The following is a 20603-nucleotide window of genomic DNA, read 5'->3' as shown; positions in this document are numbered from 1 at the left end:
TTGTGAAAGATACATCCAGATACACAATGTTCCGGTTATTGTTCCTGATATTCACTTTCATGATTCACAGTTATATTCAAGTGCTCGCAATTATATTTATATAAAGTCTCACTGTAACTTCCCATCAGAAGTACAGCAACTATGCCAAAAAAGCAGGTTCTGTTTAAAAATATTCATGAGATACTGTTTTAACAGTTAGATGCTTCCTGCTCCAACATCACATTCTACTACAGGCATCAAACATTTAATCTTTTTATATAAGCAAAAATAGATCTTAGTATCTGACTTGCTGTATCTATTCTAATAAAATCCGCAAAACTGACAGCAGATGCAAAACAGAAGGCCATGCATATTATAATAAAATTAAATTAGAATCAATTCTGATTATTCATCTCTAGTTCAGTTTTCATTAGAAGAAAGTCTAAGAACCTGATGAAACAATAATTGAAGTATTTTGTTTTAATATTGAGGACATAGTACTGAAGTATGACATCAGTGAGGAACATGATCACAGAGTACTTACCCAGTGGAACTCATTTTCATATTCATTTTATTGAATCCTCCTTATATGCAGAGGCTTATCAAATAAGTTTCTCACCACTCCTACTCTGAGAATGGAATTTAATTTTTAAATTACAATTTTAATTTTTAAAGAATGTTAAAAGCTGTAATAGGTTGAGGGGGAAAAAACACCCCAACCAACCAACAACCCCCACCTCTTTATTCTTCCAAAAGTAAGCATTAATGCAACAATTCAAACTGATAGATGAATACATAAAATGCTCAAGCTCATTCCCCAAGGATTTTATAGTGGCCTTTCATATCCCACTGGAATGGCCTCTGCTTCCTATGTGCAGTGATTTCCAAAATCTAATTCAGAAAAATAAAATGCTTTCCATTTCTATATGAACTGCTTGGTCTGGCAGCAACTACTGAGTTCATCACCCAGTGGTCAGATGTTAATAAAATGACACAAAACTAGAAGTAATTTCTCCACTTATAGGCCAAACTACAGTATCTATAAAAACATGTATGTTTTTCCAAAATGTAGGTTAAATGCAGTTTCTCTAATTTGTTCGTGAGAACCTTCTCCTCAGTCTGCTGGTTTAATACTTCTGCAGGCAGACTTCAGCTTTTCTAAATCATCCACATCTTCACTGCTCTAATTTTACCAACTTCTTGATATTCAGAATTATTTGATATTGTTTAAGAGACTAGGGATCAGAGTTTGCCCTTGAAACAGCTGTATTATAGAGGTGACATTTCAGCTGCTGTGCATGCCCAGTAGGGTAGCAACAAACTTTGCCACTACTAAAAATCAAAATTTCTGGACATTCAGGATTAAAAGCTCATGACTTTACAATTTGAGTTGAAGAAGCCCTGAAATCCTAGGCTAAAGCAGATTACCAACCTTTGGGATTCAAGCACAGAAGGAAGTACAAAGGCCCCCACTAGCTATGTTTTCTACTTGGGGTGACAGAAAAAGAAAATCAGATTGTGTTTATGGTAACATGTCTTGGCAAGCTTCCCCCTTTTAAAGCCTCCTCTCCTCAGTAGGGAGCAGTTCCATATTCACAGCTGTTTGCTCAGTGGGGCAAGTCTGCAGGGCTGCTCCAGCTCAGACCACAACATGTGGCCCTGCTGTCCTGTGAGATATCCCACTGACGCCACATGGCACCCAGGACATCCTCAGCTCTTGGATGTCCACAAGCCCATCGCTGCTTGGCACTAAAATCATCCCACAACTCTGGAGAGCTATTATCAATGAATTTGCTTTGTAACCATGACACCAGCTTTGCAAAATGCCAGTCTGTTTTCATACAGCAAAAGCTTTTTCTTACAAAAAAAACCCCCAAAACTCAACACAAACCCACCCCAAAAAACCAGAAAAGAGCAAGATTTGTTTTTACCCATTCTATCACAAAGACAGCAAGTTGCCAGCAAATTAATATTAAGGTTAAATCTATGTCAAATTTAGTCCAAAGGCTTTAGCTTTAATAGCTGTCAATATAAATATTGTTTTGTTTCACTAAAAATGTATGTGGATAATTATTCTAAGTAATAAGGTTTCCCAGAGACCAAATTAACAATTAAGGGTCCTACTCAGAGCTTTCACAAAACACTTTTAAATGAAGCATTCTTCCTGGTGTCCCACCTCTCTCACCATGCTGTTCACAGGAAACATTTTTCTAAGTACAGTTCAATAAACCTGTTAAGGGTTACCTGAAGTGCACTGAATAATTTACTGCATGAAATTTCTGACCACCATTCATGGTTATGAACAATGTGGCTCAATTCTCTTACAGTTCCAACATTTTAAGCACAAAAATCATCATAAAATTGTTTTAACCCTAGTTTAATTCTTGCCAGCTATGCAAGAGATGCCAAATTATTATCATTAATGGTTAAATTACTTCAGCTTTCATAATTTGAGTGAGCTCCAGTCTAGAACATGTAATCTGGCTGCCCAGTAACTCTTAATCTTGTTGACTAATTTTACTGGAAACTAATTTTTCATGCTTTGTTGTAGGTTGGGCTTTCTTGAATTAAAAGCACAGCATTCTCAGTGATTCAGGGAGCTATGGAATCTTTCATATAAAAAGACACAGTTTTTGCTAAAACTAACAATCAGCAAAATGAACTAGCTAGTTAAGGGACAAACAAAAAATTTTTTTCATGGTAATGCAGTGACAGCAAGGTGACAACAGAAGCAATGAAGACATGCCCAGGCTTTCAGAAACAGTTCTGGGCATAACTAAAAGGTAGTTTTAAAATGCTAAGAAAAGCGCAGTTGATGTTTTATCAGGCTCAAATGTACAAAAAATTGGTTCAAATGTCTTCTGCTTTTCCAGACACGAAAAGTACCAATGGTGAGAGCAGTGAAGAGGCACTGACCAGGGGTTTTGGGGAGCAGGCACCCCTCCTGCCAAAGCACACAGATGACTACAGAAAAAACTGCTGCACCAGGTAGGAACTGGTGAAGATTTTTAGGGGAAAACAACTGGTAGGAAAATGAATAGGGAATGACTTTTCACTCTGTTCACTAAAAGCAAAACAAGAAGGAATAACATTAAATTAATTAAAGTCACATGGCAGTTCTTCATACAATGTGCAGGATATTGTGAAATTTATAACTTTTCCTGCTTCAAGAAATGCTGGAATAAATTCCTAAGCAGAAAATCTTTGGGGTGGTATTAAATACACAGATACCATGTCTGGTCCTGAGCTGCAAATAACAGTACACTGTTGGGCTACATGAGAGAAATACCATCCCATGCTTGCCTCATTCCAGGCATTTGCTTTCAGCTGCTGACAGAGAAAGGTCCCATGAAAGACAAGGACAAGAGTTTTATTCATTTGTGGCCACAGATTTAAGCGGCTATCTTCCAGATGTAGGGGAGACACATTGCTGTATCCTCCTAACAGGCATTACATCTATGTTGCTGCTTACATACTCCAGCTGCTGGGATGCAGACAGGAATTTCTCAGGTGGACAATTGCTAAGATAGCATTGATGAGGGCTGAATTCCTTCTAATGTGCAGTCAGGAGTTTGCCAGTTAAAGAGCAGCTACACTTTTGCAAACCAAAGACAGCAGGGTGGCACAATTTTCATGGGAGTGAGAAACACTATAGGTAAAGCTGGGACAGAGATGTAAAATACTATAAGCAAAGCTGGAACCATTAGACAAACTGCTGAAATGGATTTTTTAAAATTGTTTTGGTGTTTTTTAACACATTTGTTTGAATAAGGGATGCTACTTGCAAAGCAAGTAGTCAACAAGGCTTCAAAAGCTCAGACTGAGTCAAAAATGGAAAATTATTTCCTTATTATAAAGTAAGAATACTTAAAATTGAAAATCTGATAACACATATGGAATGACCTAATACCATTTTTAGAATTATGTTTCAGAAGAGAGATCACTGTAAAGTGATTCGCTCAAGGGGATACTGTGAATCAGTGCTAGAACAACAGTTCTGTTTTAATTACAGTTTCTTATTAAAGCCTGTATTAACTTGCTGAAGGTCAGAGGTTGACTTAATTTTTAGCAAAATTATTTTCTAAGAAGTTTTCAATATCTCATCATATAACCTATAGCTACAGATAGGCTCTGCATCTCTATTCCAGGGGGAAATACTTTTGATGGCAGGAACTGCTGTATGAACATTTCATTCTGCTTCAGGAAAGATAGGCAATTCACAGGAGATGCAAAATGCTATTTTCTAAAAGTATATCAAGCCTTGAAGTTATTATGAAGAACAGCTAGGGAGAACTGAATAGACTGACAGAAGTTCAGAAAACACTTCACTAGGGACCAAGTCCTCCCATCCAGCCCACAGGGCACATCTCCAGTAACCATCAGAAATAAAGGTTTCACCAGCTGTTGACCACAAAGGTTTCCTCTTACATGCTTCTGTAACAAGGCCCCAGTGCAGATTTCACTTCAAGCAAACAAGATTTTTTTAATAAGCCATCTGATCAAAATAATTTACTTGGTTTCAGAGAGTTTTGCCAAGAAAAGAAAGACATCTGGAAGTAAAAACTTTATTCCTTAGGTAATGGAAGTACAGGGTTTTCTCCAGAAAAAAAAAACCCTGAAACAAACCATCAAACAAACAACAAAACCTGATTTTCTAGTCAATTCCTTATATAAATGGTACCTAGGTGTTACACTGTAACACAAGTACACATCATGGCTTTTAAGACCCACAGGCTTTCTTTCTTTTTTTATGACAGATGTATAAAACAAAATTCTGGTCCTCCCGAGCCTTTGTATTATTGTTGTTTGGTATTCCAAGCTTTGAAGTGGAAAATCTATTAATAAAAAAATGTACTAACATCACCCTTTCTAGTTAGTAAGGTATCTGAGAGTTACAATCAGAACTGCAGAATTCTTAGCTTTTAGGCTTCCTGTTGAAAAATTTATTCCCTTCTGATTGAATAATGTAGTATAGCTGCACAAAGGCTTCCATGATCATGGCATTGGATTGCATTTCCAGTCTTCTTGAGAAGTTGTGCTTGTGTTTGACCAGAAGAGATCTGGGCTCCTTCTCCTGCTGCAATGCCTTGTGAATACTAATGAGAGGAGAAAACAGAACACAAGCTCCAGGGCTATTTCTATGCTTCAGAATCTGCAGGAACACCCAACATTTCTCTTAATAAGATTTAGTCTGAAGGTACTACTGAATGCTTCATAATTCATGTCTCTGAATATATGAGTTATCCTCATCACTCCTCTGGATTTTTTTCTTAGATGGATATAATTAGTAAAAGTAATTTTTGATAATGTGACTGAAAAAAGCATGAAGGAAAGCAGCATAGTCGACTGTGAACCTGTCTCCTCCAGTGGAAGCAATAGGAGCCAAAACTGCTCCTTAACCAATCTCTTTTCAGTGATCTGACATGGATGAATTGAAGCTTCATAAATAGACTTGGGGGTCTGCATTAATTAAATGTTCCTATGTTAGAAAGGAACTGAGGTTTGATTTTAAAAAGCCCATTAAGTCAGCAGAGATTCTTTAGTCTAGTTTAGTGAGCTCTGAGTCAAATACTACAAACATTAGCCAAATGACAGTCAAGGCTTACAGATAAGAGCTCTTATTTATTCAAGTCTCTCCATATTAATTAAGAAGATACACGCACAGGCAATATGGGAAGAACCAACAGGTTCAGATTCCTGCTGGCAATTGCAGGAAGAATCCAGATGTCTTGTATAATAGAGTAAGGAAGGTAAGAACAAAACTCCAGTCCCCATAAAAAACCCCATCACAATTTGTCTTGAGCTGTTCTATAGAGGAAACCCTTCCTGACACCAAATCTGACCATTTGTTTATTTGTTTTGTGATAATGTCTGGAGGCATCAAGCAAGTATCAAGAGTTTAGTGTAAAATGTACCATAAACACACAGAAACAAAGCATCCCACAATTCTAGGAAAATACACATTTATATTTGGAAAAATATATGGTTCCCTGAAATATCCCTGCAACACATCTTAGGCAGGTTTTCATACCTCAGAGATAAAGATGCCCAATTCAAATATTAACCACCAGTCTCAAAACAGAGGTAATGATATAGGGAGGTTTTTAAGTTTTGAGTATGCTTCAAGTTCTGTAATTAAAAAGAAATCTAGACTTCCAGCTTAACTTGAAAGTGTGACTGAAGGTATACAAGACTGAAAGAAGTCCGTGCCAATATCTGTCATGGCAGTCATTTTGTGCTGTTGGTTGCAAACCAGTGGTGTTAAGCAGCCTTGATAAAGCAAATATCCTAGTGGCAAATTGCTTTAAACTCCCTCAGCAAGACAGTTCAGTTACTGTGATTTATTTTAATTTGGGTTTGTGTAGCATGTACTTTTCTAGAAGTGTGCCTAATAGACCATTAGAGTTTTCCCAGATAGCTGTGGTGCTTCAGCACCTTCATCCTTCAAATGTCTTCATTATTTTCAGTCTTCTTTCAGCAAATTTCTCTTGCACTGGGAGATACGTGACATATGGGCCATATGATGCCTTTGAGGATTATGCCATTTTTAAATAATAGATTTTGGAGTGTCACTGCCAAGCAAGAGAACCAAGGCAGGTATTAACAGGAGGTTGTGACATACTGCCATATATAGAACATACAAAAAAAATTTCTTTATCTAATTTGTTTCTCATTTGTTCCTTTGTAGTGGATCCATCAATTATTTTCAGGTGATTTTTTTTTGTAAATTCCCCACATTCAAAGAGCTGGAGTTATCATTTTCACAGCAAGCAAGAGATGCTTGCCTGTTCTGGATCACTTCCTTTCCTAGTAGTTTTATTTACAGTTGATTACTTCCCTAAGATGAAGGAATGGTCCTTACTGACTTTAAAATTGCTATCTGCCAGCGTGACTGTAAGCTCATCATGCAAAAACTCACAGAAAACGAATTAGCAGGTACAGCAAAGTCCCTGGAAATCATTCATCGCTATGGTAGACCTGATGTAGGATATATTTAAGCTTTAATGACTATGGACCAAGAAGAGCACAATAAATTGGAAAATTCAGAATCACAAGGCTTCTATTAGGAATGTGAGAAATAAAATGTTTGAGCATGAGAACACTTGTCTTCAAGCCCCCACAAACCAAATACACATCAGTTAAATCCTGTACTCTATAGACATATATACTTAATAAAACTACCCACAGAGCACAGACAACAAATCCAGTTTTTACTTCCCCCTCCCAGGTCTCACTGCATTCAGACTACTGGTTTTCAGCAAAGACAGCAGGGTTTAACTCGAGATGGCAGCCCTGGGTACTTTCCCTGCAGTCAATTCACTTCTCTCAGAGGAGGAGGATGTCAGAGGCAGAGAGAACAGGATGCCAATTTAAGTGACCATGGAGCTGCTGTTGCTGTTTGTTAAGCCTCTCTGATGGAGAACTAGATTTGTTTTGGCACTGAGTTTCAGAAGACTCTAAAGGGCAGACAATAATCGAAACCACAGACTGTCGAAGTCTTGTTAGGCTTTTCTCAGCAGTGCTGGAACATGTATGACTCACCAGCAAACAGCACATACCCCTCAGTGAATCTTCAGCCCAGTCCAGGGAGTGCATGTTGGGTGCACAGTTCTTTCCAAGGGTTCAGGGCTTTTATCTCTCTACTCTTTGTCTGTGCAAATGAACAGGTCTCTTCATTTGCAAAACACATGTAAAAGTGCTATTTTTCCAAAAAGTTACCAATTACACAAGATAGTGTAATAGTGATGACTGTTATGGGTAATAAGGTATTCTAATATCATTTGTATCAAACTGAAAATCTCCAAAATCAGTCTGTTCAACTGAGCCACTGATGCTGGGGTGACAAAATACAATGTGACTCTGAGCATCTTTCTCTCATGCCTGTGGCTGTCATCTAATTTTGCACTTAAACAATGAATTGGTTAAAACATCCCTAACACCAAAATGAAAAAAGAAATTTGGCAGTGGGAAACAATATTAAATGTGGAAAATTCACTTCCATTTGTTCTTAGTGTTGTGCTTTTAACACTGTGGTCAGACATGTAAAAGAAAACCCTGAGAATTTGGCACAAGAAACAAAACCAGAAGAACTTTGCAATATAATACTCCATTTTAGATACTGCAAAATATAAACTTGGTTACAGCTTGAGAGCATTAAAAACTCCTCAAACCTTAAATATTTTATTTGCTATTAAATTCCTGAAAACAACTAAGAGTACATAAAAAGGATGCTAGCATCTACTTAATTCTAATTGAAAACATAAGTCTTTGTTTCCTATTGACTCGAGACAGCAGTGCTGCCAAGAGACATTTCATTAGACAATATAGTCTTGTCATTTTATAAAAAAACTCCAACAGATTATTTTAATTGCTTCACACAATACTAAGAGAGGAATGACACTTGCAAACAAAAGCCAGACTCAAATGATACTTACATTTCTCTGAGAGGTTTTCAGGGGTAGGAAAAAGACTGCTAATTCACATTTGCATTTGCTAACCATTCTGAAGCTTCTGATTGTCAGAAACTGTAACATCAACATAAAGCTGCATATAGGTCTTTTGCCAGCTACTCATCAGACTTTCTGCACAAGCCACCTCAATACCCAGGCTTCCAAAGTTTTCTTTTCTTACTCTGAAGAAGGTTTCTCAGTTTTCACCTGCCTACTTTCATCACAAACATCTGTGTTGATATTTTGGTTAAAAATACCTGTTTGCTAATCCTGCAAGGCAGTTCTCCTGAAAGTATGTGCTCTCTTGCTTCCCAGAGATATATCATGCTTTCTATGTTACCAACTGAGTGAAAAAACTTTAAAGCATGGGTTTTGAAATAACAGCACTTGGACTGCCCGGCCTCATTAAATCCAAGATCTATTACAAGGCAAAATGATGGTTATGTTCTCATTTATTTTTCCCTAAAATCTACATGTCAGAACCCATTCAATATATTCTTGAAGGGTTCTAACATACAGGTTTATAACTCTAACAGTGATCTAAATTACTGAGAACAAAATAAAGACAACACACTATGGGCAATTTGCTAATTTTTAGATAATATTTGGTAGTCGCTGAATGGAAGCAAATGCCTCAGCATCAGCATCAGATACTCATACATTAGAATATTTATGTAATATACAATTCAAATATACACAGTTGTTTTGCTGGTTGAATGTATGATAATCAAATGTAGGATCCATGTTAAAAGCTGTATTTTAAATAAAATTCTCTTTACAAGTGCTGGAAACCCCTATTCAGGGAAGATTTAATTTGCATTTAGTTACCCATTGAGGCATACATTGCTAATAAATCAATATTCAACTTCCAAGATTCTCAAGAATCAAAAGTAACTCAGAAGCAACCTATGGTTACACAAGTTTAGATAGCTTCTAAAGAAGGAATTTAAGAAGTACTGGATAAAGTACTATCTGAAAATTGAGAGTTATATTTAAGGTTAGTTAATTCAATCTAAATCACTATGCTAAAACAGTTACACAAACACCTTACACAAACACCCTGCAGAATAAAAACCAAAAGTTAATTATTTTTATTGTTTTAAAAAGGTTGTATAACGTTAACTGCATTTGAATCAATATAAAGAGCTTTTTGGAGGAAAAGTCTGCTTCTAGCTAAACTTCCACAGAAATGAGATTCAACACTATTTCAATACAGTAGAGTAGTTCCCTATTACGTACTTAAAGGAGATTCCATTTCTCTCTCCTGGGCTGACAGAGCTGCAGTTCTGTTCCTCCCAAATTTGCTGCCCTCTACCATTCTCTTCCCCAGTCACATTTTGGCTTCCTGCACATTTTCCCTCTAAGGTCAGCTGAATACATTTGCCTTCATCAGCAGCAAAGACCCCTGTCTTTAATTCAAATTTCTTCCCTGCAGATACTTCTACTTTCCTGCCTTTTGAGCTTACTTTACTCTCCAAATTCCACCTGAGATACACATGCCTGCTGTTCCTTCCCATCCTCTTTTTCTTTAAGTATTGGCAAGTCTCAAATATTTTGGAATAACAGATTTGTATATGCATAATTTCCTCTAAAATAAAATTTCTTTTGCATATGCTACAGGCATTTATTTATCCCATGGAAAGTACTGAAAGAAGATCTTGATTTTTAGAGTCAGCAAACTTAGGAGTATCTCTTTGATAATTTCCCCCCAAACTAATTCTTACAGGTTAAGTTTTCAAAAATAAAAAAGACTGCCTACTAAGGTCTACTACAGAAAAAAGGTCTATATAAGATTAACAGAGGAACTCAGACATTTACAGAACAGATTTTCTATTTTCTTTTTTTTTTTCTTATTTCTATTTCATTTTCTATTGTAAACAACAAAATTGTACACTTTGTTATGCACTTCCAGAAGTGCATAATACAAATCATGTTCCATTTACTAATTTAGATTAAGTCTCTTTAGACAAGTCTACTGAATTAGAGAAAAAAATTAGAAAGCATGCAAAAGTAAAGGTAACCTTACCTTTTCATCATCATCAGAAAAAGGGGCACCTCCTGGAGTCTTATTTATTGCTTGGGCAACACCAATAATCTCTCCATCACTGTTTCTTATGGGCATGCACAAGAGTGACTTTGTCTTGTATCCAGTCAGTTTGTCAATCTCATCATTAAAGCGTCGATCCTTCAAAAGGAAATAAGGGTACATTGACATACATTTCATATATCTAAGCTTTCTTCAGACAGCAAAGTACTTTTCTCAATGTCTGATATGGTATTTTTCAGTATCATTAGGCTGTTGCTTCTCTGTTATCAGCCCATTCTTTATTAGCTGTTTTTCCTCACTTTTCTCGGGGGATCAGTACAAATTTACCATTACACAATCACATTCACTGAAGTCCCACATTTCTACCTCAGTTAGAAGAGTGTCAGCACAGACTGAATCTGCCATTAGTAATGTGACCATACACACGCACTTCTGCTAGGCCCTGCTGCCATTTCACACCCATATTCTGTAGATGCTCACAATGTCTCTCTCAAGTAAATGGAGACTATTTATGCCCCATTTCTGTCTGTTCAAGCATGACTGGTTACGTGGACTGGATCCAGTACAAACACATACTCAAAGAAATGCAGTCAAAACCTCAGCTCTTTCTGGAAAACTAAGTACAGGAATGTCCCTGTTCAAAAAAGGCACTGTGCAGCAATCCATTCTCTGGAACAGTAAAGCTCAAATTGCAGATCATAAAGCAACTCAAAGGAGAATGAAAACTTAAGAGGTAGTGCTGACATCACTTTTGTTCATCTTGGTGGAGCATAGTCTTCAACAGCTCTTCTATGAGCCAGAGAGGAAATTACTGCTTTTCACTGGCAGCAGTTCTGTTCCTCTGTTCACCCTTCCTAAGGGTGAAGTTAGCATTGTGCTGCAGGCAATAGTTAAAGCCAGCTCAGATTCTCCTAACGTAAGGGAACTAAGCTGATGTACAAAACTTTTGTTGTACAAGACACAACTTTTTGTTTTTAAAAGTTTAATCAATATTGGCTGTGAAATAATGCCTTATATTTGACTCAAGTCATGAAAACAATCCACACCATCCTTAATTTGATTGTGATGAGAAATTCAGTAATTTTTTACTGATACTGAAAACTGACAGTTCTTTTCCTTGACAAATTTTTATCTATTTCTATTTCCTTGTTGTAAATTTTGGATGCTATAGAAATAGTCTTTTCACTCTGAGACATGATTTAGAAATGCTCTATTTTTACCCATTATAAAAATTAACATATACATTTGGCTACTTTATTACTTATTGCATATTTTCCAACATCTCAGCCTGAAGGAACTAATACCAAATGTACCCAAAAACTTCTTTGGGAGAGCCAGAACTCCCATGATGAATGTTTTTTAATAACAGCATTAAGGGTGCAGATCTGCCTGATCTTGTGATCTTTCCAAATGCTTCTAAACACTTTTATATCAACTTCAGTAGAAGCTGAACTGTTCTGCATCATAGAGAATCCTGCCTAGAAAGATATGGTTCTTCTACAACAGAAAAAAGGGAAAATGCAGTGCAATTATCACACAGTAGGCTTCACTAATGAATAAATTAAATATTCCTTCCAGTACTTCTTGGTAATGTCTGAACTACTATTTGGAATTAGTTGCTGTTGCTGAAATATTGATAAGATGTTTTGTGCCGCTGAAGACACAATCCCTGCTCTAATAATTGTGTACCAAGCAAATCAGAGTACATGGGGAGAGCACTGAAACAACAACAGTGTGCCTTGAGTAGCAGTTCTGTTGTTGATTGACACCTAGTGGGCCTTACAAAAAAGCAAACGTTCAGGGGCAGTTTAGCTGAGAAAACCAAAACAGCTGTTGGTCACACCAAAAGTGAGTTGAGATTTTCTCATCTGAATACACTCCATGCATGTGTTCTGTGTAGTCATTGCCTTTTCAGCAGGCCTCAAGATTAACATGAGAAGTGCTGTTTGATCAGCAGGGTGTGGTGGCACACAGGACAGGGGCTGGTGAACCTGTCTGAATGACACACACTGCACAGCTGGCAGTGTTAGCAACAGATGTAATGACCAGCTGCGGAGCCACTGTTCCTTCCTGGATGCTGTGGAGTAGCAGAGACACCAGGGGGATGAGCAGCCTGAAGTGTGTTGGTATGCCCTTTAATGTACAGCTCATTCCTGCTGCTGTGCTTCTCTTTTCAGGCAGATCATGGAAGTTTTCTGTTTGTCTCTCTCCCTGGAGCCTGTACACCAGGAGGAAGCAGGATATCAGATTATATCCTCTGATGCTGGAGAACTGGATGACCTTTAGCAGAAGGGTATTACGTCTTGGAGCTGAAACTAAAGGTACAGCAGTCTAAGAAAATTAATGTGCTTAACTGGAAAAATTAGGCATTATTGACAAAAAACTCAGTAACTTGGTAAAAGCTGAGAATCATCAAGATGTGAAGCGAACCTACCCCTACTCTTTTGTGGACAAGCATGCCAGAATTTCATTTGGGTGACATTTGAATAAGTGATGAGGAGAGTCATATGAGTGAACAAAATAAAATGCTGTTCCTGGCAGCACTGTTATTGTTGAACCATGCAATATGCACAGAAAACAGTGACTGGATGACCTGCCTGCATTATGTTCCAAACCACTTATCCCCATACTCCCTTCTTTCATCAGTTATTGTCATAATAGGACATACATGGCAGGATCTAAGAGAGTGGTTTTACTGAGTTTAACAGTACCAGTAAAGACTTTAATGCCCAGGTGAGAACTGTGATGGCCAAGAATGGACAATATTTATACCCCACTCTCCTCACAGGGTGGTAACCTTGAGCAAGGAGGCCTGTTTAGCAGCTGACAACAAAGCTGGTAAATCAGAGAGAAGCTCTGTCAGACTGCAAACACTTTGAGATATAAACTGTATTATCCCACATGTTGGAACAGCCTGCAACACAACAGGGTCCTCATTTGCACCAGGCTCCTGGGTAGTAAGGAGTACCAGTGTTTATGACAGCAATGCAGCCCTTGCTTTTAAGTTGTTTACAATTAAAACATATACTCAAAAATTAGGGGCAGACTAGATAAAAGCTTTTGAGAGAGAGACTTCACCATAATTGTAATTTTACTTATTTTCATGCAAGAACACTCATGAATTAAAGTCTTCCATTAATTGCTTAAAGAATTATTAAATACTGCTTTGGTTCTATATAATGAGTTTTCTACACAGAGATATTAAAAATGTGAAGGCTGAGGCATTTTTAACTGGAATTTCACATCTGCCATCAAGGAAAAGTTAGACAAACCCTATCCTAGCTTTAAGGATATTTATTGATTGTCAGTGTTGCCCTGTGAAAGGTGAATGAAGTAAAGACATAGAAGAGAACAAGTTTCATCCATCCATCCAAATGCTGGTAGTCCAGTTACCTGCTCAGGAACAATATAGTCCCAGGTTTTTGGATATATTTGAAGATTACCAATGAATGAGAACAGATAGATAAATATCTTCATGGTTTTATTCTGCGGAAGACCAGATTAAGGTACAGAAAGGGGTTTTTTTCCATTACGGTTCTAGAATCATATATTCTCAGAATCTCAACTTTCAGCTAAAGTTTTGGCTTCTGAGCAGTTTCACCAACTGGTTTTCAGTGTTGATTTTCAGTTAAAGTTGGTAGCTCATACATTGTTAGTAAATATACAAGCTTCACTGTGTTTTTCTATTTTTCTCAACATAGGATAACTCTTTGAGCTTGAAAATATGTCTTTTTATAACCTTATCAAAACCAGTAAAATTTATGTGAGCATTATTACAATGATTTAGAACAAAAGAAAAAAGTAGAACCCTAACCCAAGTTAGCTAAGAATCAAATATTATGATGGAGGATGAAACCTGCTTGATAATGTTTCCAGGAATTAGGTCTTCATGACAAAGCCACTTCCTCTTTCTTCAGTATCTAAGGAAAAGTATTTAATCTAGTGAAATGCACCAAATGCCTCAGCCAAAACTGACAGCTAAAAGAGAAAGATATTTTTGATTTTATTATTTGAAAACACCTTTCAAATCTTTTCATTACAAAAGAGAACACAACAAAAAAATACTCTATTAACAGGCCTGGCCATTCTATTTCACCATTTACAGCACCATTTTTTTGCTTCGTGGTTTTTTTTTTTTTGGTTGTTTTTTTGTTTTTTTGTTTTTTTTTTTTTTTTAGAAAGGGCTCTGTTGAAAAAAACACCACACGAACTTGCATCAAAATTTCCTGGATTATTGGATTATACTGTATTTTAGTTCAAGATTAAGTTGCATCAAAAATAACTAATATAAGGATTATGACAGCATTGTTAACACCTGAGTATTACTGGAGTACCAAACTGCATGGGATAGACAAGTTTGAGTGAATTTATAGAAAGCCATCCTCCAAGAGCCTTTACAAAAATAAAGAAATTTAAGTTGGAAGATTTCATAACTTGATTCGCTTTCCTAATCACACTTCCTGTATGTGTAATACATAAGCTTTTATAGAAAGAAAAAAGAGCAAGAAAGCTAAAAGAGCAATCTAAAAGACAGCAAGTTCTCTAGATTCAAAGCATAACATTAAAAAAAGCTAAATACAAATAAAAAAATTAGGGCATGCAGTCTGTTCTAGATACACTTTTCTAAAAAATCACATATGGTGCAGATTACATTGTGCATAAACAGGAAACAAAACCCAAGCAATAAACCACTAAAGGAGATAAGGGGAAACCTTGTAGACAAGAAACTCTCACACAAAACACAAGTAATAAAGCAATCTCTGACAGGACTTCCATGTAAGGACTGCTGAAGTTATTCCTGTCATCTCCCCCAAAATCCCTAAATCCCCAGAGACAAAGGAGCAGAACAAACTAGTACCAGGCAGCAGCATTGCAAACCTAATTTTCCCAAGTAAATAAGCACAGTCCAGTTATATTGTGACTATTTACACAGTGACAACAATATTTCTTATAGTAAAAAAAAATTATTGCAACAGATAGGACACATGAAACAGCTCAGCCAACTCCTATTTCTTTACTCCCAAAACAATTTTTATAAAAGGAGAGAACATTGATTTCCAAAAAATTTAAGTTCCAGATTTAAAAAACTAAGACCATTTATAGTGTGAATTTATACAGCAGCTTACTTTGTAAAAAAGGAGAAAGTGTTGATTTACAACAATAGTAAAACTTTTTTGGTGTTTTTTTCCTCTGCGTATGTCAGGAGTTTGGGGCTTTTTTTAGTTTGATTGGTGGGAGTGTCTCATATGACTTATGAGCCCTCTTTCTGAGCACTGTTCCAGTTATTAGTTTGACAATGGACATTTGTAACAATGCACGTTTGTCTAATTATGACTTGCACAAAATTAATGTGAAAAAATCATATAATAGTCTTAAACAGGAAGAAAGACTTTATAAGCACTAGCAAGTCTGCAAACATGAGTGCCTAGCTAATAAGCATAATTACTGCTCATGCTTCAATAGTCTGAACTGATCAGCAGCAGGGGTCAGAAAATATTCCTCTGTAGGACATTAGCTAGATCCATCACATAGGGATTTTGTTTTCTTCCTTCAAAACAAACTCCAGAAAGATCACCAATAGCACAACAGTGAGTCAAGCTGTGGCCCTATGTACAGCAGATTCTGTGCACTTCCAGTCTGATTGTATCATTATTAAATAAATTGTTTACCAAGAAAAATATTTTTCCTCTAATTTTCAATATTTACAGATGACATCTGTGGTTGTTCTCTTTCCTCTCCTGTACCAGCCCTGACTGATGCCCCACTGGGCTCCAGCTATAACCATGCCCATGTTCCCATCTTGTTCCAGCATTTCTTTTGGACAGGGCTTCCTGCTGACCTCCTAAATATTAATGATTCTTTATACAAGACATGTACACACACGTGGCTTTAGAAAGCTAATACTCCTCTGAGCAAGGAAACCAACAAGACTCCTGGGTGTTTCAAGAGAAATCTGTCTATGGGTTTAAACCTAGCACGTGCTGGAGGTTACTCAGGTGGGCAACACAGTTTCAAGTGTTACAGCTGCAGTCTTATTGTGACAAAGCAGCACTCATTTTGAATTGCACACTCTAGAGACGTGAAGCTCAGACTGCACAGAGTTGCTGCTGCCCTGTTAGCACATAACTACTGAGCTGTTACTTTCATTTATTTTTCATAGTTTGCCAATAGGGTTATTTTAGAAAAGTAAAACAAATTAACTTGCATAACGATGCATGTATACTTCTTAAATTTGTTATTCTGTAGGAAAGCTATGCAGTAGCATATAACTGTAAATAACCAAAATGAAATATCCATTTGTTTTGAAAATTGACAGCCAATCAAGCAGAATACCAAAATCATTTACCACACAAAACTACAGCTTTACTCAGTCTTGTGCTTGTAACAGGAACTCAACTAAAATCTGAAGGGCCAAATCCTGCAGTTTTCCTCCTTCTCCTTGACCTGCTTTCATCAAATATATCTACTACTTTCTCATGAGGAACTATAGGCCACAGAATGTCACCAGTTTCACATCTGTTCTACAAAGACATTCTAGAATGTCTGAGGCAAAAGAAAATCTGACAACATCTGTACTCTTCAGACAGATGGGTCAGGTGAGCAATAAACCAGTTAATGTCTATCAACTTACCAAAAGGAAAACCACTCCAGCCCTCCAAAAAGTTTTTCTGCCAAAGCTCTGCAGGGCCAGCAGCCCAGGGACCTGTTGCAGGAGGGAGAGCTGGGGACTAGTGCAGACACTTGTGACAAAGAAGCCCCAACTGAGCACCCTGAGCACAGCCACTGCTGGGCCACCTACTGCTCATCCCAAATGTCTCAGCATCAGATGCACGGTGAGCACACCTGGGGCAGCAAGCAGCCAGTGAGGATCCAGGGTAATGACAGCAACCCTGGGGCCAGGCCACTGCCTGCCTGGTGGAGGAGGCAGCCTCTCCTGCTCACACAAGTGTGGAGGGAAGGAGTGACTCCTCACCATGCCTGAGGGCTGCCACCAGCAGTGTACACTGCACTGCACAGCCTGTCTGTCCTGGGGATCCACAGCAGCAGCACGGGGACATGAGACAACTGAGCCTTTGCTGTTTTGTGTCCCTGGTGTCAGCCAGGAGCTCCTGCCCCTGGTGGGCATCTCCAGAGTCGTGGTGGTGTGACCTGGGAAGGTCTTAGGATGTTGAACACATCAGTCAGAAACTGCTCCTGAAGAAGAAGACCTATGGATTGAGGGAGGTGACAGGAGGTAAGGGACATCCTCAGCTGCTGCCCTGAGGGCGCTCTGCCTTTCCTTCCCAGGACCTGCCTCCTGTAGAAAGATTCCTCTCTCCCAGGCCAGCACCACTGTGGCATGAAGGATGAAGGTCATGTTCACAGCCAGTGGGCTGCAGACACAGGGATGATTTCAACACCCCCTCACCAATTTATGGACTTGTACTTAGAATTTCAAGTTTTCCTAAATTTTGCATGATGGGCTGGAGCGTCCTTTTATGCAAAGTACATCAGAGCATCTTAGTCTTTACTGTTGCAGTTATTTCCTGCCTTCCCCATGGTACTTCGTAATCATATTTAATGTACAGCAAAGAAAACCTGTTTTTTATCTTTTTTCTATATTACATGGAAATTTTAAAAACCACTGTGTATTCTGCTTGCTAGGTCTTACAATCTTTGCTCTCTCAAGAGCAACCTCTCTTCTGCTAAGAGTCAACACTGAAATTTGTTGAGCCTGTTGGTGCCACTGTCCAATGCTGCTGAGTAGAAGGAAATGCAGAGCTGAACCTCCCAGGCCCCGGGGTTTTAGTGCTTCAACTGCTCTTTGAAACTGAGAGAGATCTGCTGTTCACACTGCTGATGGCAAACAGCTGCCCTGTGTAAGGAAACGTGCCTCATGCCTCTTCTGACCTTCTGCAGCCCCACACAGGCCTCCCAGGCTCAGAGGTCTGCATCTCTGAGCAGCATCTCTGTGATGCTGTTCTGGCACAGCAGGATACACTGAATGCTCAGAGCTCCCCAGGAGGGCTTGAAAAAGACAACACCCATGTCTGTACCCAGGTATTGGAGGATGTTTAAAACCTGCTGCAAAGGGCTGTGTGTGCATTAACTATGTTACACTTGGCTTAAGCTTGAAAGAGCTAACAGGAAAGTCCTGTACTAAGAGAGCTCAATTTGTGTTTTACTTTCCTTGATTTCAGTTGCAGTAATGTGGTTATATTTTATTTTTGAGGACTTGAGCTATATTGAAAAATAATTGGTCATATTTTACAGCACTTTCTCTGACTTACAAAACTCATGTCTTAGCGTGACTCTATTTAATATTTCTCCTCTTTGCTACATGCTTTATTAAAACATCCATCTGGTAAGCCATTTTTGTCTTCTGTCTTTTAAAGCTACTTTTAAAATTCCAAAGTTAACATAAAATGTGCAGAAACTTTATTCTGCTGACACTGGAAAATGGCAGAACACATATTTCACCACTTTCTGATATATGCTTACTATTCTAGAGGGTAATATTTTTTCCACTACTTAGAAAGATTTGGGATGCTATTAAATTGTTTCCTAATTTTTGCACAGCTAATGGTATAACAATAACCAAACATTACTTGCAATCTAAAATATTTATTATTTAAATGATGCTTTAAGAGATGGAACAAAATTTAAATTATCAGTAATTTCAGCTGAACATCATGGATGTCCTGTGAGAAGAATGGATGACAGGAAAAAATCCACAGCTTCAAATGGGAAAAAACCTTAAATTTGAAAACAGCTTCTAAGAACTAGAGGTAATGGTCTCTGTCTGTGTACTTAAAATGGGCTTAATAGTCTCTACATATATTATGATGGAAGCTACATCTATTCTGTGCCAAAAGGAGCCTCAATGGACATTTAGGCCCCAGATTTCCTTGCCAGTAAGATCTGACTCTTCTTCCAACATGTGTGCTCAAGATATAGTTCATTATTCCCATATGAAAAAGGAGTCAAAAATACTTCCCAAAATTTACATATGGGAGCGTCCAAGGCCTTATTTTAGAACTTAAAGTGACTGAAAGTTTGATTTACAATTCAACTGGATTAATTTCTGGAGAAACAGTTTTAGACTGGCTTCAAAATGAAAATGAAAGAAAGTATCTAATTGCTTTCCTTTTCTCAAATTCTCTGTACTGCTAACACTTGCATATCAGATCATGCATGTTGCAGCTAAAATTATAAATTCACTTTCATCAAACAACTTTGCAATGCAATAAATAAAGCTTTTAATGCCATGAATGAAATTGTGCAACTTTTGAATCAATTATGTGACATTCCTCTCTCTAAACCTTTCCATAAATTATTTGTCGAATTCTCTATTGCTGTGAGCCTCCAAAAGTTTATTCAGTCAAAGCTGAACTTCATCAATTAAACTACAGTGAGATCTTATATGGTCGTTGTTTATTATTAAAAGAAGTGATTATTATATAGTCCTCAATATGTGATATTAATTCCAAACCTTGTATCTAAGTATGTTTATTGAATTAAGAAAAATTCTTCACATGAGCAGATTTTGAAAGTCCCACTCAACAACACTAACCATCACCTGGATTGTGGAAAAGCCCCATCTAATAATATTTTGTATTTTTTCTTTTTATAAGAATAAATGTGTAATTGAAATAGTATGCTGTCTCTGATAATGCCACAAGCAGTCATTTACAAATACTCCCTGAAACAATCAGGCTGACGGGCACAGGGGACTGCCTGCATGGAACACAACACATGACAGCATTTAATTGTAATGTTGATTGCACTGAAGTACCATTAATGTCAGTCATAGCTGACAGTACAAGCAGGCAACCCAATTTGTACTCAGTGGTAGAATTCCAAACGGTATTTGATCAGGCTCTGAGAAAACAGAGATGCTTGAATAATAATAAATTTCCCAGTACAGTAAACTAACCAATTGATGATATGGAAGTATGTTTACCTATTTTAAATAAGTTTGTTAATTTGAAAAAGAAAGCAAAAGAAGTTTAAATTAATCTAGAAATTCCTCTGACCTTGTGCAAGGCCTTTTCTTGCCAAACAGCATCGGTGTAGAAACCTTCTTCAATGGACAAAAAATGGTGCTCTTCTCTCACCCCTTTTTTTCAGCTCCACCTGACGGAGTT

General features: G+C 37.6%; 1 protein-coding gene across 1 annotated transcript in view; it reads right to left on the bottom strand.

The window, feature by feature from the left end:
- Positions 1 to 20603, bottom strand: part of PDE11A (phosphodiesterase 11A) — a 104283-nt gene that overhangs the window by 80729 nt on the left and 2951 nt on the right. The window contains exon 2 of the mRNA XM_058027981.1: positions 10456 to 10614. Coding sequence (XP_057883964.1) covers positions 10456 to 10614 — 159 coding nt within the window. The remainder of the gene's footprint in view (positions 1 to 10455; positions 10615 to 20603) is intronic.

The sequence above is a fragment of the Melospiza georgiana genome, chromosome 7, assembly GCF_028018845.1.
Source record: "Melospiza georgiana isolate bMelGeo1 chromosome 7, bMelGeo1.pri, whole genome shotgun sequence".
Lineage (NCBI taxonomy): Eukaryota > Metazoa > Chordata > Aves > Passeriformes > Passerellidae > Melospiza > Melospiza georgiana.
The sequence above is the reverse complement of the archived record's forward strand: the minus strand, read 5'-3'. Positions and strand labels throughout refer to the sequence as shown.